Genomic DNA, 23,840 nt, shown 5'->3' with positions numbered 1-23,840 from the left:
ATGATCTCTACGTACGTCATATTGAAGGCGCCGAACTTAGGCCGCCATCGCAGCTCTCGTACGAGGGTAGGGGCCAAGAATTTATTTAGTAACGGCCGCGAAGGGGCTCGTTTCAATTCATTCCTACGCTTGTCTTGGGCTTATTTGTATGCAAGAAACCGGACGATTGAGTCAGGATAGAAAGAAAGAGAGAGAGAGAGAGAGAGAGAGAGAGAGAGAGAGAGAGAGAGAGAGAGAGAGAGAGAGAGTCTGGAAAGATGATTTAGTCCATGTTCCTGGATCGACGCTGTGGTGCTCGCTCTGTTTGACAATTGTCACTGTAATTAATTATTTGGGTGACGCACGAAACACGGCACTAGTAGTTTGCCGAAAGCGTGTGCGTGTTTGCCCCACGTGACGTGCTGCAACAGATCGGCATCACCTTGTAATCAATCCAGCCAACAGCAGTCAACGCTCGCCCTTGTCGTTGTTTCTGCTGCTTGAAGACATTATCTGAGCTTCAATCCTTTACTATATACTCAATACAGACACGCTGGCATATACTCGAGGCTTCTGAAGTCTGGGTTGCAAGGACACGGAGCACGCCTGCACTGCGCTTGTCTCCGATCGAGTGCGCGCGTCCGACGCAAAAACAACACGACTCTCTTCAGGTTCCTTGTCCGTCGAAGCCGCAACCACCACTTTCTCCCGCCGACCACACCGACCACACCGACGGCGACAATCTGCCAGCTGTCATCTGCTTTGCATTCATACTGAGATGACGCTGCGCTCTGCAAATTAAGCCAAAGACAGTTTCACCTGCGACTGGTACGGTCTAGCTAGCGGCGAGCGCAGCCATCACAAACATAACATTTCCGCCGGCAAAACCTGCACACTTCCTCACAAACACCACCTGCGGAATTCAGTGTCAGAGCATCCTCCCGTCTGGAAGGTCGTGGCTCCATACTAGCAAACACACACAAACACTGCAAATAAGCCCTACCTGCATTACCCAGCCATCTTCGCACGAATTCTATAAATATTTACGCTTTCCCTCCAGTCACCCTTGACCCTGTCGACAGCAAATCCACCTCCAGAATGGCTCCGCGACGACGAAGTGAACGGACAAAGAAGGAAGTCGAGGCAGAGGATATCGATGCGACTGAGATTATGTCGACTCCAACAAGGAAAAGAAGACGAGTAAGTGTTTGCTTAATAAGACTCCCCTCTGTACGACAGACATGGACCAAACTGTGTTTATTGACATGACTTTGCCCTTGTCATGGCAAACATCGAAGCTATGTTGACGATATTCTATAGCTGAACGGAACTGAAAATGCTGCCCAGTCCCCAGCCCCCGGATCTGTGCCTGAGACTGTACCTTCACTTGATCAAGTTGTGCCTGTAAAGGCGAGCAGTCCTGATTCAGTCGAGACAAAAGATGACGATGCCGAAAGCGAACCTTCGATCGACGAAATAATAGCGAACTTGAAAGTTGCGCGAAACCCAATAACTGCTTCAATTGAGCTTTCAAACGACTTACATGCGCGGGATGCAAACGAAAGGCCGGCATTTGCCAAGATTGCTGGTCGTGATTGGACCCTTTTTGTCCAACAACCTTATGTGCATATTGGCCGTGCCGAACGCCCAAATCACCCGCAAGATGGTCTCACTCCTGCAAGCATTCCCGGTACAATATCGTCTGCAAACACGGGTAGTAATTTCCACATAGCTATCGACTTGGGTCCAAGTCGTGAGGTGTCGCGACTCCACGCCTCGATCGAATACAATAGCGATACAGAAAAATGGATCCTCACAACAAGAGGTCGTAATGCGCTGAGAGTTGATGATGCGACAGTCCACAAAGATCACAATGTCACCTTGCATTCTGGCTCCGTCATCGCGATCGTTGGTACACAGATGCTGTTCATTCTGCCCAACGTGGAGCCTGTAATTCATCCATACATCAAGCAGCAGGCGCTCGCAGATCCAGCCGAAACATCAACGGATGAGGAGACGCGCTCCAGGCGGCGCAATGGTAGAGGCTTTATTGATGACCGCCAGTTCACCGATCTTGATCCGTTTCCTCCCTCTTCCACAGGCTTCAAGCCCTACCCACAAAGCGCTGTGAAACCAAGGGCCAGTTTACCGGGTAATACTTTCGCTGCAGCTGCCTTCGCTGGAGCTCCTCAGCCTGCTACACCTCTAGCATCGCGCGTAAAAGAGCGAGCACCCCAGTCTCCGGGATATGCACGCGGAGTCATGATGGAGAGCACGGAGGATATCGATTATAGCGCAGATTCTGCCAAAGAACTCAAACCTCCTCAGAGTTACGCCCAACTTATCGGTCAGGCCATAATGAGCAGTCCGGATGAGATGTTGACCCTAGCGCATATCTACCAGTACATCCGTGACAAATATGCATTCTATCGTTACAGTGGTAGTGGGTGGCAAAATTCGATTCGCCACAATCTCTCGCTGTCAAAAGCCTTCGAGAAAGTAGCACGTCGTACCGATGAGCCCGGCAAGGGGATGAAGTGGAAGATTGTCGACGACCAGCGTGATGAATTCATTCGTAAGACATTGATGAATGGTCGCCGCGGAACTGCACGCATGGGTTCTTCAGGTCCGAATTCTCCCGCGGCGGGCATGGCCCCTTCTTCGCATCCAGGTGAGCGGTTCCTTGGGTACATGCAGAGAGACAATGGCCGACCTCCAACCTCAGATTCTAAGATGAAGTCTCCGCAGCGTTCTCACACTCCCCCATTCAATCAGATACCCCAGGCTACTGAGGCGTATACCCCAGAGCGAGGTCCTCGTCTCGCGAAGGGCTCGGACATCATGCCACCGTCGAACAACGGGGAACAATCTCGAACTCCCATCAACAGCCGGGCTCAACATGGTACACATCCGTCTTATGCCGCGAGCAGCAGCGCGAACGTTGACACGACAAGTAGACTTGACCGGAACCCCAGCGCACCCGACACCGCCCCGGGTCTGAGGGTCAGTGGCTCAAACTCTCCTCCTCTGTATGGAACCGAGACCAGTCGCGCGAACCATCTCGTCACACCACTTGTAGCTCGTCATGCTCCACGCCTTGCGCCTCCGTCGACGGCGCAGGCTCCATCACAGTTCATGCAATTAAGCTCGCCCGCCCCATTCTGGAGATATGCAGATCTTGGGAGTACTCCTGTGCGTACAGAATTGAGTCCTTCGCGGAAGAGAAAACACACAAGCGATGATGAAAGTACACCAGATATACCGCCGCAACCAAGCAGCCCACCTTTACCTCAGCCAGAGTTGGACAAAGACGCAGACGAAGAGGTGCCCGAGCCTGTTAGCCCTACCCGTAGCATGAGCCGGCCGATGAGCCGACGACAGACTAAGTCAGGACGTGAGCGCACCCTTAGCTCTGTGTCCAACAGTGGTATAGCAGGAGACAAGATTCCTCAGGGCTCATCTTTCAATGCTGGGTTCGGTGGCGTTATCGCGCGTCCGTCATCTACGATTGCAGCGAATACTACACGCGGATCGGGAGTGTCTTACGGCAAAAGGGCCAGTCTCGCCAGAGACAGAATGGACGATGAGGAGGAAGAGGGTATCGATCTTGCCAAGTGAGTCGCAACCAATAGGATAACGACAAGATCGTACAGCATATTGATGACATCGACAGAGGCTTTCAAAAAATCGGCAGCTTTCATTCAAGCTTTCCACGCCCTTAAGTTCTCATGAATTTCGACTTCGGAAATGGTCCGATAGATACGGCCCATGTTCCTCGTCAGCTATGATTCTCTACACGAGCATTTAGGTGGACATTCCCCTTTCTTTGCCTATAAAGCGGCATCCTTTGTTCAACTGTGCATCATACTTTTATGAATCACGGGCGTCTTGCCTAGGGTCCATTTCTTTACTTATTGTATCTATTATGACATGCCCCGCAACAGGGATCATTTCTCGGAGTTTGCATCTTCTTGCAGGGAACTATGCTACGAAAAGTCTACATGTGTTATGTCCGCGCTAGGGGTGTATAAGTTAAATCAAGGTCGCGTTGATGTGGTGGTTTCGCATGTATGTAGTACTATGAATGTCGACAGACCAACTCTTTGTGATTCATATGTCTACCTTGATTCATATCTCCACGTTATAACCATCTTTCGCTCCTTCGCCGGCTGGCGCGCGGCACTGTGGACTACTCCATTCTCGCAAAGCCTTAAATATCGCTTACCCTGGCCACTGGCCGGGACCATACTTAAGGTGCCTTTATGGACTTAAAGGTGAGAGCACCTTGGTAGAACCTCTTATCATCTATGACCTCGTTACACTACGTATTTTACTACTTACCTCTAAGTCTTCTCCATGTTCTCCTATCCTGTGGGAGCAAATAATCTGAGCGTACGAGAGAAGTTGCAGTTTGAGTCGATGGAGCATTAGACTATGAAACTAGCACCAATAATTTCCACACGCTTCAACGTTACTTCTGTTTCTCAAGTCAGACACCCTTCCGTCCACCAAGCGCCAGCATAGCAAGCAGATTTTACCGCCTTTGGGAAAATAGCTCCAATTGCACTCGTTATTACCGTGGCCGTGTATCAAAGGACACATGTGTATTGCAGTAAAGGGTGAAGCTCATCCCTAATATCCCAATCTGAATATGATGACTCCCGCTCCGCGTTGTAAAGTCTATTGCGCTTCTCCCGTCTCCTTCCTCGGCAACAATGGGCACCCCAGGTATCTGTCTGTCCTTCTCCACAGTTTAGACATCGTTGCTTTTTACAGTCTGACTGGCCAGCCTATCATTATCATATAACGCTAGGGCGTCGACGCTGTCCAACTTGACGATGTCAGGGGTGGCGGAGCTTGGCTGTGCTTACACTGTATCTCAACCCGGGCTCACAAGACGTAGTTTGGAGTGCGGGAGGATCAAGTGAAGATGGAAGTCAAAGAATTGGCGGTCTCGTGGGTGACCGTGGGGGTCGTGGACTCGTGGCGAGGTGGATGATGAGACTTGTGTCACGGAAGAAGAGGTTTGGGCTTTGTGGATATGGTACCGAAGACGTGGATGCAAGATACAATCTCCAGGGGTCGGGACACAGCGGTGATACACCCTCTGAGCATCTCAATTGTTCTATCTGTTTCTGTGGTGTATCAAACATGTTGGTTGATTTACGGTTTGCTGACTGTAACTATGATATCAATGACAATTTTCTCTTCTTGGTCTTCCAGTCCTAATATTGAGGTCAATCCCAAACCATCTTTGCTTTTCTAAGAAAAGAAACCCCAACTGGTCAAATGATGTTTTTGATTGCCACTATGGCTATGGTTTTGCTACACAGTATACCGGTCATTGGGTCATTGGGACTATATGGCGGACATCGATGGATGGAGGGATCTCTGACTAGGCTTGTGGAAGGTTTCGAGCTTCATTTCTGGCTTGTGTTTGAACAGAGCATCTATCTATTTCGGTTAGTATGTGACGGAGCGTATAGTGACTATATACATCTTACTTTCTTATTGTTGGATCTCATTTCCCCGATCAGCGCCATCAATGTGACGGACACCACCACCCACCCAAGCAACACTTTGACGAGACGACTATCGAGCCGACTTTACGGATCTTCTTCTTAGGAGGCACGATAAAATGACCTTCCTCGTCACCTATGCCCTCGGAAATCTCATGCATCGAAGCAGCCGTCCGCGACTGTGCAAGATTCCTATCCTCTCGTGGACCTTCAGAGCCAGAACTCTGACCCTCCTGGCCCATTTCTGTATATTCATACTTCTGTGTTGACTGGTGTGCATGGCCGAATCAGTGTTAGAGAAGGTATACTGAACTAAGTTGTGAGTATTAAGCTCAAAAATAAGCAGAGATGGGTTTTCTCAGGTAAGGATGTTAACAGGTAATCGTTACTCGTATTATGCCTCTATACAAGTCACATTGTAACACGCATGCTAAACAGACTTGACCTAGTCAATATGGTTCTTTATAGTGATACCGGATATATTATACGATTGAGCCAAGATCATAAGAGTGATTTCTAGTTTCCAAAGAGAAAAGTAACTACTATACGCTACATAAGCATACCGTTCAGTCTAAATAGAACTAGGTATTTTTATATACCCTGATGAACATATATCATCTATCTAAACCTTAGTAGATAGCAAAGTCTCTCCTCTTGGAATAAGTAACGTAGAAACGTAGAAAGGCTCTTCGTACAATCGCGAAAGCTTTGTATGCACAGCTCTCAACGGAATCATTGAACAACTCGTTCCTCCCTTTCATAGCTGATACGAACTTGCCTAGTGGCTGCTAGACAGTAGAAAATCAATACCTTACAGTCTATTAGGCTTTGAAACACAGGGGTGGCTTTAGCTTCTTGGGCATATACCCAACGAGCATGTACAATCACCAAACAACAATGGTTCACATTTCAAAGCACACATCGAGGAGGAAACCCGCGTATATTCAGCTCTCTATAAGCTGAAGAGCTCTCTCAGCCCCAGCCAACCAGCCCGTCAGCCCCTGTCTGTTTGCTGCCGGACACCTCTACTTCTTCTTGTCCTCTTTCGACTCAGCAGGCGTCTCACTCTCCGACTCTGTCTCCATGGCATCATACATGTCTTTCAAGTTGCGCTCAAGCTTCTTGAGCGCCGCCTCTTCTGAGAAATGCGGGGAGGTCCGCTGATGCTGGGAGCCGTCCTTCTTGACGTACGCGTAGAACAGGTGCCCACTCCGCTCAAGCCCAGTACTGTACTCTCCCGGGCCCCAAATTGCTTCGACGTACTGTTCTATACGGCGATAGTAGCCATTCTTCTCGGTTGGGGACATGGGGACGGTCGTCATGGTGGAGTTAGGCATGGTGGTCGAGAAGTGGTATTTAGATGAGGCTGTGGTAGGCATTAGTTATTGGAAGCAGAAGTGTTGCTGTGAGAAAATACATCGTAATTGAATCAATAGAATTGAGATAGTGGAATCGAGATGGTGAACTTTCGAAATTGGAAGTATGTCGTGGTTAGGAGGTGGTGACATGGAAGAGAAAGAGAGCTGGTTTCTGTTTGAGGATGCCGGTATATATAGGCAGAAGCTTTCGATTGCTGCCTCTGTGCCTTACCGGACATGCATAGAAAGGGGTCTCATCTCGCGTACGAAGACATGGGCGCAACCGAGGGCATCAAACTAGAGAACACACAGGATAGAACACCTCTAAGTGACTTGCTTTGCATATGTGTCATTCTGTTCCAGATGTAGTATAGTTCTAATTGTGAATTGATCCTGCTCGTAAGCGAGTGTTCGTGCTGTACTTACTTGTATCGCCGATGGTCTTTCTTGCCTAATTCAGTAAGTCGCATCTGTGTATACAAAACTAGGGTCAATAACTCGCCAATTTCAGTGAATAGGCTCGCTGTTACTGGGTTGCATGTCGGAGCCTAATGTAGTACTTACTTGATTTATTGTCGCATAACATATTCATGATAGCTCGCTCGGTACCCCTTTGGGTACTTGCAGGGATTATGCTGGCCTCTTGGGGTTGGCAAACTTTATACTCTCCTGTTCTATAGTGAATGATTCCAGTCTAGACCATGTTAGGTCTACCCGTTTCGACTTACATGACTTACCATGACACATCATATTTTACGATTCCAAGGATAGTTTGTAAAGATATTGGGAGACTATTTCCTGATGCTAGCCCCGGGAGAATGACTGTTAGATTTTATGGCATCGCGGGCTCGGTAGAAGTTTTTGATCCCACTTGCTATATACACATAGACTTCAAGGCTTACCATGATTCTATGGTGGAGATTAAAGCTCAATCAAAACTGGATTCCTTGGTGCTATTGTTAGTATGTTGCTTTCCGGTAGAGTTCTATATTATTTTCTCAAACCTAACCCAGTTGTCTTCATTGACGATATTACATGTATTCACTGTATTCACTCGCTGTTAAGTGATCCCCGAAGCTCTGGTCCTAATGGCTACACCAGACAGATAAAATTCTCAGCGCAACTGCTTCCCAGCTCTGACATCTATAATACTAAGCTGCATAACGGATCTCGTACTGGTCGCTTTTGCGCTTGCCAGAGGTACTCTCCTCTATACACCATATATCTCGTATGAAAGAGCCGAAATTAGAATTTCGTTTGTGAAAAATATCCACACACAATCACAAAGGCTTAGATTCTGATAACTTGCAGCGATAGATTTCATTTCATGATGTCTACGTATGTAAAGTATGGTTGAAGCCACTATCAAAAATCCCGGTCAAATCATTCACCACAGGTTTCGCTATCGGGTCCCCTCTACAAGGCAGCGATGGCGACGGAAAGCCTGACCACACGTATTACCAAGTATTCACGAGCTTTTATGATGTACTTTCTTCTCTCTAGCGTGGTGGCTGTATGCTAATAGAAAATGGTCAAGAATTTAGTATCCTGATTGAGGCTAGAGACCACAATCGCTCCACCATATTTTGCTGCTACGCAGCAAAATCATACAACGTTTAGTATCGTATCAGCCGTAGAAAAGGCTTTGTATCTACCATCTTCGTCCTGACATATACACTAGAGCTGACGCAGTTCATCTAGATTGCTAGACATGAAAATTGTAAGAAGGGATTTGCAGGATGTGTGAGCGCGGGTTGATTAGGGGAGAAAACGCTTTCTCTCGATGCTCTATAACAACTTGCCGAAAGCATCTAGCAACGATTTCAGTAAATTCCGAATTGAAGTCTGGGTATATGATATGTGTCGTTGTATGTCTTTAGGTTCTGGGTACCCGAGGTTGGGGCTGAATGCTGATCTTAATGCCAATCCATCCATATGCCCTTGCCTAAAACTGACTAGCCAGCTTCTTCGGCGTTGGGTTTTGGGCTGCCCAGAACACGTCGCGCGTTAGAAATTACTTAGCTGAACAAAGGCGCCTTGTCTGCCTAATCGGAAGAGATTCCTTGCTGTTCCAATTGTGATATGGCCCGGCCTTTGCAACATTAAGAGCATCCGACTGTGGTCACACTTCCCAGGACTGCGCTCTCTATTTTACTCACATCCCTCATCGCAAGTGTTGATTATCCACAGCCAACATGAGAGCCCAGTTCGGAGCTCTCCCCGTCGAGCTTCAGGGGAAGATCGTCAGCTCTTGTGATCAGTTGACATTGTACAACTTGAACTTGGTGGACAAAGAGTGTAATCGCTTGGCAACACCAGTTCTTTACTCTAACGTCAGACTCGCGAGCGTGAAGGTGCCAGGAAGGGCGTTGCCAGGGGCAAGATCGCTCAAACCATTCACGTGGACAATGTTACAGACACCTCATCTTGCGCGATTAGTGAAGACGATCACCTTCAGACACGAATGGGCAACCGGACCGCCAACGAGTATAGATGGGCCGGGTAGTGGACTTGATCCGTGGCCATATCACTCTCAGCGTAACGACATACTCCTCGAGAAGGTCACTCCGCTGGTTAGAACGCGTAGAGAGAAGAGTGAATGGCTTGACAAGTTGATAGCCGGTCATGAAGAAGCTATTGTAGCACTATTGTTACCTTATCTTGTGCGTCTGCGTACGCTTGACTTGCGGCCAAATTTCGGGGGGCCATGTCCCACTCTTGAGCGGCTGTTTGTTACAGCAGGTCAGACGAAGCATACACTTGATGGGCATCCTATCCTCTCGACTATCACGAACGTTATGGTTTCAGGGTATGATGGAAAGTATCCCACGCCCACACGCTTCTTTTTCTATGCGATCCAGCTCCCTGGCCTTGAAAGTCTGTTTAGTCACCGACTAGGAGATTCCGAGCTTGCGGAGCACCATAATATTGTCAATGATATACCATCACGATCTCTGAGCGTCCAGAATATCGAGCTGCGATGCGCCAAAATGGACCACCAAGATCTAGCAGGTATACTTGCATCATGTAAATGTCTCAAAACGTTCATATATGAAGTAGGTAACACATGGGCTTGGATAGACATGCGGACAGAACAAGTACGCCAGGCGCTTGCCTCTCAGGAGAAGAATCTGGAAAACCTCTGCCTCAGCACCGAAGAGTTCGGCGGCTTCAACATGTACAGCGACTCGGCAGACCCAATATCATTTTCAGGGTTCATCAACGTCACGCACCTTAAAATCGCACCAGTGTACGTCTTCGGTCCTAGAGCCATTCCGGAGAGCTTCAAAGACGCCCGGGATCAGCCTTCCGAACAACCCGATTCGGATGAACAACATAAAATTAGGAAGGCATTTATTGGAACGCTGCCTCCTAATCTGAAGAGGCTTCACTTCACGCGTTCCAGACTCCTTTTCGAAAAAGATCACTTTTTCCCCGCCTTCGAAGAGCTTTTTGTCCACCACGACTCGCTCAAGGCAGTTCCATCGCTCTCATTGGTAACGTTCGAGGGAGACTTCATCGGCAAAACTCGCTTGTGTAGAAGAGCCGCTCGCGTCGGCTCGATGGTTATTTCCAGGGGAATTGAAGTTGAGTATATCCAAAGCAGAGAGGGTACGCATGAAACAATGCATATCGATCGAGGATTTGGCATGAGTGAAAAGATAATGTTCGAAAGGAACACGCACAATACGATTGCAGAAGTGCTCTCGATAGGGCCTACAACTAGAAGTGTCAATGATGAGCTTGAGGAATGGGCCAGAATGAAGCTATGGACGAAGGATTACAAGACTGGCAAGATGGTTCGAAAAGACCAAGACAGTGGTGATGAGGAGAATGGTAATAAAGTAGTAACGCGAAAGCAACTGGCAAGCCAAATCGCCCATGCCACAGCCACAGATCAATAAGAATATAGTGCAGGTGAGATGAAATCGTCATAGTGTTACATGATTGCGAAAAGCTACTGCATGCAAAACGTATTTTATTCTGGGATATCCGTATATGACTATTGGGGTTTCTGATGCAACATTCTGTCTCTAGTGCTCTTTGCGAATACGAGTGGCTTGCCAGTGGTGTAGACCCGAGAAAATAGTTCTAGACCTCTTGGTGGGGCAACTATCAATCCGGATAGATTTAACAACGTCAGCTCTCTTCTCAATGGATTGTCCTCAGCATCAATCTCAAACTATGAGATGCGGCTTATGAACCTGAACAGTGTTCTACGCAGAGCCTCGTAACAGATTACAGTCCGAAAGGCCCATTTCTAAGTCGTGTTCAGGGGGAAATTGCTACAGGCACACCGATTCAACTTGTGAGCCGGTGTCAACACTACTTGCATCACGTACTTTCAAAACAAGCATCTCCAGAAACGTCACTATAAGCCTCTTACAGTCGACGAAAACTGTAGAGCATCCATCATCATGCCGTTCTCCTCCCGAATCCAGTCCTTCATTGACAAAGCCGAGCAAAAAGTCACGCACGAAGTCCAGCAAAGATTCCCCAACGCTCCCCCGGTTCCCACATTGAGCAAACCACGACCCCAGCCCGGCGCTGCATACTGGCAACCCCAATTCAGTCCCAACGAGCCCGTCTCGACGCACTTCCAACACATGACCGGTCAGCATGGCTGGGGAAACAACGAGGCCCAGAACTACATCGCAAGTCCCGAGACGTCCTTCTGCGGCACCGACACCCTAACGCTGCGCGCAATCATTCAACACAACCAGCCCGAGAACGCGCACAAATTCACCTCGGCGCGCCTCACAAGCCACCAGACCTTCGGTCGCCCGCGCGGCAGTCTCTCCGCGCACATCATCGCTCCGGTTGCGCAGGGCATATGGCCTGCGTTCTGGCTTCTGCCCGCAGAGCCATACACCTGGCCGACAGACGGCGAGATTGACATATTCGAAGCGTGGAACGGCGAGGCGACGAACCATTCTTGTCTGCACTGGGGCCACTTTAACGGGCCGGACCACGACAAGCACCGCGTTGTGGAGTCGCCCATACCCGGCATCTCTGCGCAAGGCGCGCGGTTTGACTTTGCGTGGGAAGAGGACGAGGCAACTGGACAGGGACGGTTTGTGTGGTATATCGACTCGAAGCCCGTGATGAAGGCGAGTAAGCCCGCGGGCACGAGACGGATGCGGGACTTTAGAATTATGATTAATATTGCGGTGGGTGGTAATGTGTGTAAGGGGAAGATGCCGGGGGATGGGACGTATGAGATGGTGGTGAGGAACTTGGCGATGTGGGAGGAACCGCCAGGTGGCTGGGGGAGATTTAATGGGGATTTCTGCAGTGCAAGGGAGGGCCATATGATGTGAATCGTGAGGATGGTCTACGAGACAAGAACTATGTTGGCACGCCTGGCAGTTGTCATCTCACAAGAACGCATCGACATAGCTACGACCTGGAGCTTCGGGTAGTATTTCTCTTCAAGTGAAAATGAATTGACCGGGATCTCGAAAGAGGCATACGATATATTCCATTATCTTGTCTTCCCTCAACCGCATAATGTGCATAAGCGTATTTGGATTTTTGTCTCCCGACCCGACCAAAACCTGATTCTCCGCAGATGGGCATGAGATCTCTCGCTCCTTGTCAGGGTCTTCTCACACGATATCTCCTCTGATACTCCATTCGTCGCCTGCGCACATCTCTCAGACCCGCTAACCATGGCCTCTCCATGTGATACAGCAGTTCCTAACGTGTTGAGAACCCCAAGATCCTCAGGTCTCGATCCGTAACCACACGTTCGTATCCACCACGGTTCTCCACCAGGTCCTGGTCCCTCGCCCTTCTCTCTGCAGCTCTCTTCTCTCTATCTCCATGCTCGTCTGTCCAGTATGTCTTTCCATCCCTCTCACCACCGTCTTGATACCCTCCTCCCTCTCCGCCCTTCCCCTCGTCCCCTTTCGCCTCCACCTCTCTCCTGAGCCGTGCCCTTTTCTCCCTTCCCATCTCCTCCACCTTTCCTCTAATAACTCCCTCGGCCTCCTCCAACAACGCCGCCAACCTCCTCCTCTGCGCTAAGAACACTGCCCAATCCTCCCCGTTACCGCCCATCACGCCACCTCTCACGCGCACATACGCCAGATTTGACACCATATGCCGCAACAACTTGTCCCCACGCTGCACACACGCCCCGACGCGATCAATGAAATCGGCACCGACACACTCCTTCTTGGCGTTGATGTATTCGGCAAGCGGCTTATACAGCACACGCACTGCCTCCGGGATGTCGAGTGCGGCGGCGGCGGCGTAGTGTTCAATGAGGGTGAGGCGAGACTCGGGGATTGGAATGCGGTGCGCGATACGTGTGGTGCATGTGTGGTGTAGCCAGGATAGGATCGCCCTTAGCGCGCTCGATGGGATTGTGATGTTTCGGAGCGTGATGCTGGTGGAGGATGGCGAGGCTGCGAGGATGGACGCGCAGAGGGGTGAGAAGCGGAGGACCAGAGCGCGTGGAACAGCGAGGACGGTAGGTGTATGGATAGGAGACGGAGGAAATGAGACAATGTTGATTAGTGGACCGGTAAGAAGGCTGAAGCGGTCCTGGAAAGACATGTTCTTGAGGTGGATGGGGGCTTCTGGTGCTTCGTCGTTGTCTGTCGCTTGCTCAAAGGCACCAGGCAATGGTGATGTCGAGGTATCGGTGGAGCTCCGCGTGCCCTCTTGATGTGGAGGATCCGCTAGGGATGAAGAGGATGATATTGCTCTGGACTCGTGCTTTGCTTTGATCGACATCTTGTTTACATATATCGACGTTGCAATTATTGACGGTGGCTTACTCTGCAGCGAGGAATTATGAGCAAAAAGGGAATTCGGGACTTAGGAGGGTCGATGGTCCAGGACACGCGTGAAGTTGATGTACCAAGCTGTCCTACGTGTTTGGGTGTTTTCCCTATCTTCACTTTCTTTCATTTCGCATCCTGTCAAATTATACCATCTTGCAAGGGCATGATGTAACCCATAGAAGTATCACTGCACTCGTCCCTGCAGCAACGAGATGTAAGCTCACATTTCCGGTTTTGGAGGTTTCATGGTCGTCAAACTGTGTCTTAGATTTTCACCAACACTCTAGTGTCTCTCACCTGTAGTCCAAGAAAAGGCACAGTTCCGGCCCGTCCACATCTGTGTACGGCGATTCACAATTGCAAGCTGCATTATACTAGTATGAGTCCCCTTCAACGTCCGTGACTATAGGGCAAAGGTGGAAATTGATATTCCAGGTGTTGTACCCCGCTTGACTTGTAGGTATGGTACGTACGTTGTTGTAAGAAGTAAAAGTCTGCTTCCTCTGCTCACACGGAGCAGTCGGAGTGCTACGTAGGGAGTGGGCATCGAACGTGCGACAACGACCTCTCTCACACATTCGCACATTGACGTCGCGCCGAGCAGAGCCTCGAATGTATGATTAAGATGTGATGAGATGATCATGCAGAGTGATAGTCGTGCGAATGGGAGTTGGTATGATTGTGAGTTTTTTAACGTTGCAATGTATGGTCTGCTGAACCTGTCAGTGCCTTGACGCTCGCAGAGCTCCATGGCTGCATATTCATCACCTATTCTAGGGTTCATGACAGTGTACTGTCATGCATACCCGCTTTGTGTGTACACCCCTCCCCCGCGTAGTATATACAAAGAAACATGAACAGTCCGTCAACGTAGTAATATGATACAAAGTGAAAGAAGAAGCAAGTCAGTTGACTCCAATCCAGATACGCGGTCCCTCACCAAGAGAAACTCTCCTCCCTCAAATCCACATTCCACACTCTTTGCCTTGCCCTCACTGCCGCTCGTACATCGTCTGCCAATCCGCCTGTCCCGCATACACTCACACACGCAGCGCCGACTCCGGCGCCCATCTCCTGGTCGACTAGGGCCTGCACGTTTGGCTTCCCAGGGAACATCTTCACACTCTCGCTGGGAGAGTATATCTCGCGCGTGCTTCGTGGCCGTGTGACGAACAACAAGATTCGTAGAACATCCCGGCGTTTCTCTTGCGTCAAAATAGATGTCATCCACGGCCGTATCCACTCCAGATGTTCCGGACTCTGAATTACCCAAACGAGCGTACAGCGACGCGTCGCTGTTGTGCCTGCAGCGAACGCGCTGACCGTGTCGCGTACATATGGTAGCTGATGCGTGATGCCGACGCCTGCGGCGAAGAGCATCAGTGTTCCGTAAGATGTAAGTGATTGTCCGCCATATGGACCCTCTACGATACCGGATGTGCTGAAGCGGCCAGTTGGTGAAGCATGGGCACGGCGAAACAGTGTGTCGGTGAAACCTGTACGACGGCGGATGATTAAACTCATACGGACTTTCCGAGGCACCAGCGTGTCATTTGCCAGCTTTAGGTTCTTCTCATCCGTAGAATATGACAGCGTGGACGAGTCAGAGTCTTCTTCAGAAGACCAGGCAAGCGAAAATGGGTGGCTTGTCCACCAGCCGACAGAGGGAACATAGAGGTAGACGTGTTGACCGGGACGGAACTTCCAGGGGCGCGCGATGGTCATGTTGACGCGAAGAGCGTCGCCAGGGAGGGTCTCGACGTCGAGATGCGTTCCGCCGGCGCCGATATTGCGATAGCTGAGGGACATGATGCGAACGCCGCGCTCAAAGGCCCAGAGCGCAATGACTGCGTAGAGCTGCGGCATCTGTGCGTGATCCTTGAGATGGTACCATAATGCGCCAATACTGACAACGGCAAGGACGATATGGACATGCAGGAACATTTCGTAGAAGGCATGACGGACTATTGATGGAGAGGAGAGTACAATCAGAACCATCGCTGCGGTTGCAACAGTGCCACTGATTATAGTTTCGCTGGTCAACAACTTTTCCTTCACTCCAGCCCATCCTTTCTGTTCAACTTTTACAATCATCCATGCAATTGTATGTCCTAGAGATTGTAGAACCACGATCCTGCCCAGCCATCGATGCATCAGGTTGAATGTGTCAAAGGAGATACCACAGAGATTGATCAGAGGATTGTTACGTCCTGCCATGAGGAAAAGGGGAATCATGTTGACAACTGCGAGTACTCCAAATCGATCCCGGATGATACTTCCATATGCCTTCAGCGGCTGGTTGAAGTCAATGTCGATGACGCAGTAGGCACAATTCATGGCCAGGTACCCGACTAATAACAGGGCTTGCAGTCGACTCGGGAGGGTTCCAATGTTTACGGCTGCGGACAACCTGAACTCGCGGTGGTGGCGATGTTTCCACAGCGGTGCGTCTATGATATGGCGTTTCCATGCCGAGAAGTGTGCGTTTGGCGCAGCAAAGTAGCGCTGCTTCTCGTTGTTGAGACATGTAACTGTCCGGACATAACGAACGGTGTGGAGCGAAATCTGATATATAATGAAGGAGGCCACGAAGGCGATGAAGAACCAACCAAGCCAGAAGGACAAGTCGATATTGATCAAGTCGGATAGAGAAGGCCCATCGTTTTGCCATTGGCCTCCATCGGCAACAACATGGTGGATGAATAAGGCGAGAGCTGCGTAGAGGGCAAGTCGCATAACCATGATTTAGATCCCACGTCCAGCTAAGCAGAGTGACAGGGGCACGACCGGAAATCCTTAATTTTATAGGACAGGACTCACAGCGAATGAGAAAGTTGTTGCCTGAGTGACCAGAACGAAGAGATATTCAGCGATAATGGTGTCACAAAAGACCCGAAATTTGCGATAATGTACCGGTAGTGTTTTCCAGAACGATGAGTCGGGCCAGTGCTTTCGCAGATCACAACACGGCTAGTGTTAATAGCAAGCAAGGTCGGTGCGACAGCCAATGGACCAGAGTGAGAAACGATGAAGAGTTTTGATTGCTGATGAGGAAGCCTGGTGAGCCGGACCTGGTAGGTGAATGCGATATGTAATGACAGTGAAGCTCTAGTCTAAGTCTATTGGGTCGAAGATGGATAGTGAAAGAAGGACATTGAACAGCGCGCCGGGTGCGTATTCAGAGATCGGAGATTGATGGTTGAATAGGGTTACAGAAGTTCGAAGTAGAAGAATAAGAAGAATAAGAAGAAGAAGAGGGGGAGGAGGAGTGGTGTTGTGGTGTTGTGGTGGTACAGGTGGGAGGGAAGGGGAGGTTGTACAGAGATTGACGAGGAGGCGGCGAGATGGCTGAGACTGGGATGTTTCGGTGGTAGGGAGTGGGGAGCAGGGGATCCACTGCTCCCAATCCATTCTGCGGAGCCGGCAGCCGGGCCAGAGAGACAAATCTGGGTGATGTGGAGGGGCAGGGGCCAAGCTGCCTAGCTCCCTATCTCCTGGGTCACACTGCTCCCAATCTCATTTGGCTCGAAACCGTGATATATAATAGCGAACAATCACAGTTCACATCAATCTTCCTTTCCACCTATATACACCGACTCGTACTTCTCTTCCTATATCTATCTAGACAATAGTTACATAAATCGCATAAGTCTCTTCCACGTTGCACGACCTGCGCGTTCTCGGATTGTCCTCGACTGTTCGCTCCCCACCCATCATGCTGTCTCGTCTCCACGCGTCCGGCCGTTTCATATACTACCCAATCACAACATGCGCGACTTCTCCGTACATCAGGTAGCTTTGCCCTATCCTAACATACCGGCTTGTATCGAAACGTTCGCTCACGCTTCTTTCGTGTCTGTCGTCTCTTCCGATCTTGCCTGACTGTCGTCGTGATCACTTTCTAGAATCTGCACAATCTTCGAACGCGTGTTCTCCGTTCGCAAGTCCAACATGCTTATACCTCAATTATACAGCAAACGCTAAATATTGCCTCAACTGTGCGGCCGTTTCATCCCGTCGGGTGGTCAGTGGTGGAGAAGCAGTGGAGCCTCACCACGGACCTCGTCAAGGTTTGAAACACGGCACATTTCTGCCTGTTTTCATGCTCTAGGCTACCCTTGCTATCCGTTTTTTATTACTCTTCCATATACTAGACCCATTGAGCAGAAGTCTTCTTGAATCCTATGTTGCAAAAAGCAAAGCTCATAATGTGTATAGAACGCCACACCCTGCTACCCCCTAATATCTTGAATGTGCATAATTTTTTGGTTACTAGCAGAGAATCTACCGAAGCTCATGGCGTTATCAGAACGAGCCTGTACATATACATAAGTAGTGGCAGAACTCAACAAGAGGGAAGGACGTGGTAGGAGCAAACTGCATATTCCCAAGTGGACTGGATGCGCGAAGAGTCGGCGTCGGTCACGCTAGTCTTGGAGGCGCCCCCCAGTATTGTCAGTGCTGCCGAAGGAGTCGTTGGAAGAAAATGCTGACTGGATGCTGGTAGTTTTGAAGAAGAGCTTGGTACTTGCGGAGTGAAAATCAGCTTGAAGTGCAGAATTGAAGCTGGATCAAGGAGGCTGTGACTTTTTGGTGAGGCGAAGAAGCGGCCAGATGACATGGCGAGACAAGATTACCCTGCTTTAGTCTGGTACAGGGCAATAGTTTTCTGTTCGCGTTTGGATATGCTGCGGTGTGTTTGCACTTACATGATGGCACGTCAAAATTGTTTCACAGGGGCAATCTGAACATGGTTCGATACTTGTCCATTCGCAAAGCATCATATTCGAAACGGCTTGCAAGGATGTTTTGCTTAGCCATATGATCGCCGAACTAGCAAGCCCGTATGAGGCAGAGGTCGGCTCGCCCAGTGTCATTTGCGAGAGTTATTTGCTCAGTTGCGTAATTGGCAGTTTGGCAAGTGCCAAGCCGTATTCAGCTGCTCTCTATACACACACCATCAGGAGCGTTCCAGAATCAACCCCATCATGCCCCGATACATGTACCTCGTATGATCCAGCACGCATTCAGTCAGTTGTAGGATAAAGACCACACAGACTTCCAGGGGAGCAGAGGCGGGCGAGACGACCAAGGGGGATGTCCGTTATATATATATAAATGGCCGCACGGTTCCTGAGCAAGAATCGCAAAAGGTAATGACTTAGATCGCGCGGTTAATCAAACATATAGGGCATAGGATGCTCCGGCGTTGCAGTATGACAGCTGTGCGCCCTGTAAGCGGATATGTGAATTAAGAGAGTCGCTGCTGCGATCACTATGATGATGTGAGGATCGCGGGGACAAGCTTCCGAAAGAAGACCCATTAACTATTTCGCTATCTGTGAGATGTCGTTGTATGCTATGGAGATTTACCTTCAGCTTCTGGTAGCAATTACGAACCCTTCAGCACTGGACCGTGGTTGCAACACACCGAAAGGCACATGAAAATATGCACACAAGAGATAGCAATGCTTGTATGCATTCCTTTACCCCTATTCCACAATCGCTGAGCTTACTACTCCTTCGTAACAGCGAACCACCCCGGATGCTGCATGATGTAGGTGCCTCATCATCATGTATCCAAATCTTCGAACCGCGAATATGTACTCATGAACAAAAGAACGAAGTCCGCCAGATATTCTGTGTCGTACTTAAACACTACCTGAATCCACCATCTTCAATGGACGCCTTCAGGTCCGGCAAAATGGACCATTAGAGTCTAACGCCAATCTGCCAGACAGTGCGCGCCGAGTAGAAGAAATGGACACCGTTCAGTTTTGCATGTGTATCGATCGCTGACGTCGCTGACGATGACCCTCCGAGAAAACTCCAGAAAGCAACAAAGAGAAGAGAACCAAGGGAATAAGATGCGTCGCATGTATCGACAAATGGAATGAGAGCTTGTGTGACATGTGAATTGATGGTCTGGAGCGCGATCGGCTTTCAAGACCGAGCCCAAAATTGCGGGGGAAAGAAGGCTTGCGACTAAGGTCCTTCTGATGCTTGTAGATGTTCGGTGTGCATGCTCGGAATCATACGCCATTTGTTCCGCCGGGAAGTAGATAGATCTTGTAAGTGACGAGGCCGCCAGGGCCGCACGTAGGTGCCACAATCCAGATTCAGAGTACGTCCCAGATGTTCCGAACGATAGGACTACTGCCCTTGTGCGCCGGGCTCCGAGGATCGTCCTTTTTCAAATCTGATAGTTCTGGTACGCTGAACCCATGCACAGCAGGGGGGATTTGACCGATAGGTTCTACTTTAGCTCTCAGGTCTTCGTGAAACGGATTCTTCGTAAATTCCGTAGCACGAGGTGACATGAGCGCATCCAGGTCATCTTGGGCTTGTGCACTGCGGTTCGGTAGTCGTGCCTCGATTTCGGTTTGAATCTTATGAATCTTGATCTGTTGACTCAGGTTAGGGGATGAAAATCGAGTCCTTAGTTTCCGCTTGTTTGATGGAGCCTGTAATGGAGTCTTGTCTTGGGGTATTGGCGGTAACAAGGGGAAGTGAAAGCCGCTTAACCTATTTGCATTCCTAGAGTATTCTGATTGCGGTTCTGATCGCGTTCCTGGCAGCTCAGAAGATGGGCTCGGATGCGTTTGTTTAGAGGTCGGCGTGCTACTGACAGACTCAAATTTGCTCCGAGGGTTCCGAGGATCGATTGAGACATCCATGTAGTGGTTAATATCAGGATATTGATATCCTGCGGCTGCTTGTATCACACCTGACGACTGCGAGGGCGAAAGTGAATGCACTCGCTGTGGCAGATCCGTACGTGGTTCTCGTTTCGATTGATTGCGATTGTAAAAGGAGGTCGATGCTTCGATTTTGACGGGTCTGAAGTCTCCATTCCTTGGCGATGTCAGGCCAAAAGAGTCGTCAACGTGCGGAGCAGTATGTTTCAAAGCGGTCATATGAAATTCGGTAGCACGTGGAGAACAGATATTTGTTGAATCAGGTTCCTCTCTACGACCAAAGGGATCAACGGGAAAGGCTCCATTAATACCGGGAGACATCAAATGATAGGATGGGTCAGACCGAGCTGGCGTTCGGGACTGATTGGAGTGCTCAGCATGCCGGGTGAATGTAGTCACTGGGGACAGGATGCCAAATGCATCTTCAGGCTCTTGCCGGGATACGCTGACCATGTGGAATTCTTCTGAACGCGGAGAGAACATAGGTGCAGGAGGTGGGGATACGCCGGACGTCTCATCGTTCTCGTTTAATGGTAGATGAAGTACTGGTCTCGAGAAATTTGGCACTCGCGGTGGGGACCGTCCATTTATATAGGACTGGCGAGGTGGCGGTTGTACGACAACGACCTGTGATCCGAGGCTTGGCTCCTTTGCTTGCCTGTTGTCGTTATCTCCGCCTGGCAGCGGGGTACTAAATTGCGCTTCCGCGGAGGGACCAGTAGCACTTTCTATGGGATTTGATGTATAAGCGGTGGGACTACTCGAATTCCATGAGTGTCTGAATCCTGGCGACCAAAGATTTGAGGGTGCTGTGAGCGGACCGGGTGATATAGCCTCCATATTACCCGTACTGGCCCTTTGGGACAACGTCTCAAGACCAATATCCGGAGGTAACGGTGCCGTTCGCGGGGTACGTGAACCAGATGCTGGAGCCTCCTCACGCGGAAAAGGAGAATTCTTACGAAAGACAGGCGAGAAAGCCCGCAAAGAAGAACCAAATATTTGTTGATGGAAGGCACGATCGGTATTCGCTCTTATAAGACCGTTTCTAAACTCTTGGAGTTGCATGATGAGGTTCATGTTCGGGCCTATCCACTTGCTTCTTTTTTTGACTGCATCATAGGCCTCCTGTACCGAGATTCCAGGGTTCTTGTAAAGACCATAGGCAACAATCAAAGTAGCTGATCGGCTGACGCCACATTGACAGTGCACCAGGACATGCTTCCGTCGCTGTACTCGATCCTCAATAATCTTGACTAGTTTATAGAGGTCGGGCACGAGATCGGTATTGTGCTCCCACGGGATGTGAATATATTCAGGTCTATTAGACGTCAATGGTCGAGAAATGACCTCAGGCAGTCGCAGGAGGCTATCTGACAAGTTTGCCTCGCTAGCCTTTGGCGTTGTTGGTGTGTTAGATTGTTCGGCCTTGCCGTCATCTTTCGCGGTTGCGCCGGCCAGTCCCAGAATGGTAAAGTCTGCTGCTATAGGTCCCACACTCGACACAGGCTCGGATTGACATCGATATTCGTCCATTACCAGATTGGAAGCTCTTTGAGCTTCATCTATGGTGGCGGAGAATGGATTCTTAACCTCGCTTGCAACATTAAGGATAACGTCGTATTTTGACGCCTGCTCCGCAGTCGGCTCGTAGTAAAGATAGACACCAGATTCGTAAATGCAAATAGGACCATTAGGATATGAGGCTGGCTTCTCCTCTCGCGATTGGGGAATATCAAAGTTTGGCTCCTGTTCCTCTTCTTCATTCTCGATTGGCACTTCTGCGAAGCCGTGGGGCGATGGTTTGAAGGGACGCAGAGGGGGAAATTGCATACCTCCATCCGGGGCGATGCTAGGAGACATTAATGGGAGCTGTGGGGACGATTGAAAATGCCTGAGAGAAGGGACTCGTTGGAACGATGGGGTCGGAGGAATGGCCAGGCGCGTTGGGAGACCAGTGTTCGCGGGAGTTTGAAGACTCAAAGCTAGAGCTGCAGGCTTCATCCTCCGTGGGGGCGTGGGAGGCTTTACGAAGGAAGGAGATGCCGGTGCCGAAGTTGCAGCCTCATGTCTGGCTACTGTACTAACGTGGCCGGACGTTGCGGGTCGATTCAGTGAAAGTGCGCTTGAAGTATTGACCGCGAGGCCTTTCAGGTTCCTCGGCTTCTTAGCTGGAGTCATTGGTCTTTGCAGCTCAAAAAATGGAGTTTGTACCGTGTCGCCGTTCGAGGGCATGTGGCGAGATCTCAGGTCGGGCACAAACGAAGATGAGGAGTGTTTACCGGCGGGTGATTCCGGCGACGGGCCGGGAGAAGGGTCTGTCATGCTGGCGGAGTCCACAGTGGATATAGTTGTGGTTGGAGACGAATCGGTAGAGTCTGATGCCGACGTTGAAGTGCTATCGCGATGTTGGTGGTGAAACGTAGAAAAAGGAGGCGTGGCTGAATTGTCGAGTCGAGTGGTATTTCCACGACTCAGATGTTCGCCATGTTTGCTAAGCCCGCCGGAAAAATCAGTCATTCCATTGTTTGCTTCCTCGCCAAACACGGACATGAAGGACGGCATGGGAACATTGAGGGCTCGCGAGGCGGTTTGAATGGGCATAATAGATAGAGGGTTACTACGGACGGAGTTCCGTTTCTGGTTGAACGTGTTGAGACGGCTCTGTCGAAGAAGTGCCAAAGAGTGGGCTGATGTAGAGGGCAAGGTTGGAGAACGTGCGAGGTTCGAAGAAGGGTGGTCAAGTCGGTTGAGACGAAGTGGAGTATTATTAGGGAATATGTCTGGAGAGAAGGATTCTTTGGGAGGTGAATGGTTAGCAGAATTTACAGTGATGGACGTGGACATGGCATGGCGACAAGTGGTGATGTTGTGTGAAGTGCAGATCTGGGACAACAAGATGATAGAGGTTGTCTGAGCAGAACAAGAGACGAGATGATGGGACGGGGAAAAGAGGAGACGAGAAATGAGTATAGCAGAGGCGACGCACCGGCAGGGCCAACGATTGGCTTTGTTTACGAGCAGAGTTGAAACGAGATACCAGATCTCGGATTAAGCGCCAGAGGGAGTGACTGAACAGGCGATGCGCCTGAGTGGGATTGAGGCGTACAAAATGGCCAGTCGCGGGCAAAGAGGGTAGGAAGAGGTGGAGGAAGCAGGGACAGAATGCTAAGACAAGTGTATATATCGAGTCGAAGCCAATGGCGGTCAACAAATCAAGACGTGGTAGAAGTGAACAGAGTGTGAGAGAGGTAGGAAGAAAGAGAGAGAGAGAGAGAGCGAGAGAGAGTGTGTGTGCGTGTGTGAGTGTGAGAGAGAGAGGGAGAGAAAGAGAGGCGGCGAGGATCGAGTGGAAGGGCAGAGAGAGACGACAGACGACAAGAGGAAGGGACGATGAACGATAGGTGGACGACAGGTGGACGACAGGGCAGGTGCGTGTGGGTGCGGGTGCGGGTGTGTGTGTGTGTGCAGTGAGGCCAAGGTGCTGCAGCC

General features: G+C 49.9%; 6 protein-coding genes across 6 annotated transcripts; 3 read left to right on the top strand and 3 right to left on the bottom strand.

Annotated features, from left to right (window-relative positions):
• Positions 1 to 1,077: 1,077 nt before the first annotated feature.
• EJ05DRAFT_524870 (uncharacterized protein) lies at positions 1,078 to 3,753 on the top strand (the record flags this gene model as incomplete). Its single annotated transcript, XM_033748829.1, has 2 exons — positions 1,078 to 1,179; positions 1,300 to 3,753. 2 exons carry the CDS (start codon positions 1,078 to 1,080, stop codon positions 3,595 to 3,597), a joined length of 2,400 nt encoding a protein of 799 aa, XP_033595223.1. The 3' UTR covers positions 3,598 to 3,753.
• A 4,952-nt stretch (positions 3,754 to 8,705) lies between these two features.
• EJ05DRAFT_266500 (uncharacterized protein) lies at positions 8,706 to 10,962 on the top strand. Its single transcript, XM_033740315.1, has one exon. The coding sequence runs from the start codon at positions 9,052 to 9,054 to the stop codon at positions 10,759 to 10,761; it is 1,710 nt and encodes a 569-aa protein (XP_033595222.1). The 5' UTR covers positions 8,706 to 9,051; the 3' UTR covers positions 10,762 to 10,962.
• Positions 10,963 to 10,995: 33 nt separating this feature from the next.
• EJ05DRAFT_471125 (concanavalin A-like lectin/glucanase) lies at positions 10,996 to 12,312 on the top strand. The gene has a single exon (XM_033742958.1). The coding sequence runs from the start codon at positions 11,275 to 11,277 to the stop codon at positions 12,175 to 12,177; it is 903 nt and encodes a 300-aa protein (XP_033595221.1). The 5' UTR covers positions 10,996 to 11,274; the 3' UTR covers positions 12,178 to 12,312.
• Positions 12,313 to 12,556: 244 nt separating this feature from the next.
• EJ05DRAFT_515431 (uncharacterized protein) lies at positions 12,557 to 13,758 on the bottom strand (the record flags this gene model as incomplete). Its single annotated transcript, XM_033748602.1, has 1 exon — positions 12,557 to 13,758. The coding sequence occupies exon 1, from the start codon at positions 13,598 to 13,600 to the stop codon at positions 12,557 to 12,559; it is 1,044 nt and encodes a 347-aa protein (XP_033595220.1). The 5' UTR covers positions 13,601 to 13,758.
• A 546-nt stretch (positions 13,759 to 14,304) lies between these two features.
• EJ05DRAFT_266481 (ferric reductase) lies at positions 14,305 to 16,575 on the bottom strand. Its single transcript, XM_033740314.1, has one exon. The coding sequence runs from the start codon at positions 16,390 to 16,392 to the stop codon at positions 14,587 to 14,589; it is 1,806 nt and encodes a 601-aa protein (XP_033595219.1). The 5' UTR covers positions 16,393 to 16,575; the 3' UTR covers positions 14,305 to 14,586.
• Positions 16,576 to 19,769: 3,194 nt separating this feature from the next.
• Positions 19,770 to 22,868, bottom strand: EJ05DRAFT_446212 (uncharacterized protein; the record flags this gene model as incomplete). The annotated part of the gene is made up of 1 exon (XM_033742223.1): positions 19,770 to 22,868. One exon carries the CDS (start codon positions 22,866 to 22,868, stop codon positions 19,770 to 19,772), a length of 3,099 nt encoding a protein of 1,032 aa, XP_033595218.1.
• Between the last annotated feature and the right edge of the window lie 972 nt (positions 22,869 to 23,840).

Source organism: Pseudovirgaria hyperparasitica (genome assembly GCF_010093815.1).
Source record: "Pseudovirgaria hyperparasitica strain CBS 121739 unplaced genomic scaffold EJ05scaffold_31, whole genome shotgun sequence".
In the NCBI taxonomy this organism is placed as follows: domain Eukaryota; kingdom Fungi; phylum Ascomycota; class Dothideomycetes; order Acrospermales; family Acrospermaceae; genus Pseudovirgaria; species Pseudovirgaria hyperparasitica.
The sequence above is the reverse complement of the archived record's forward strand: the minus strand, read 5'-3'. Positions and strand labels throughout refer to the sequence as shown.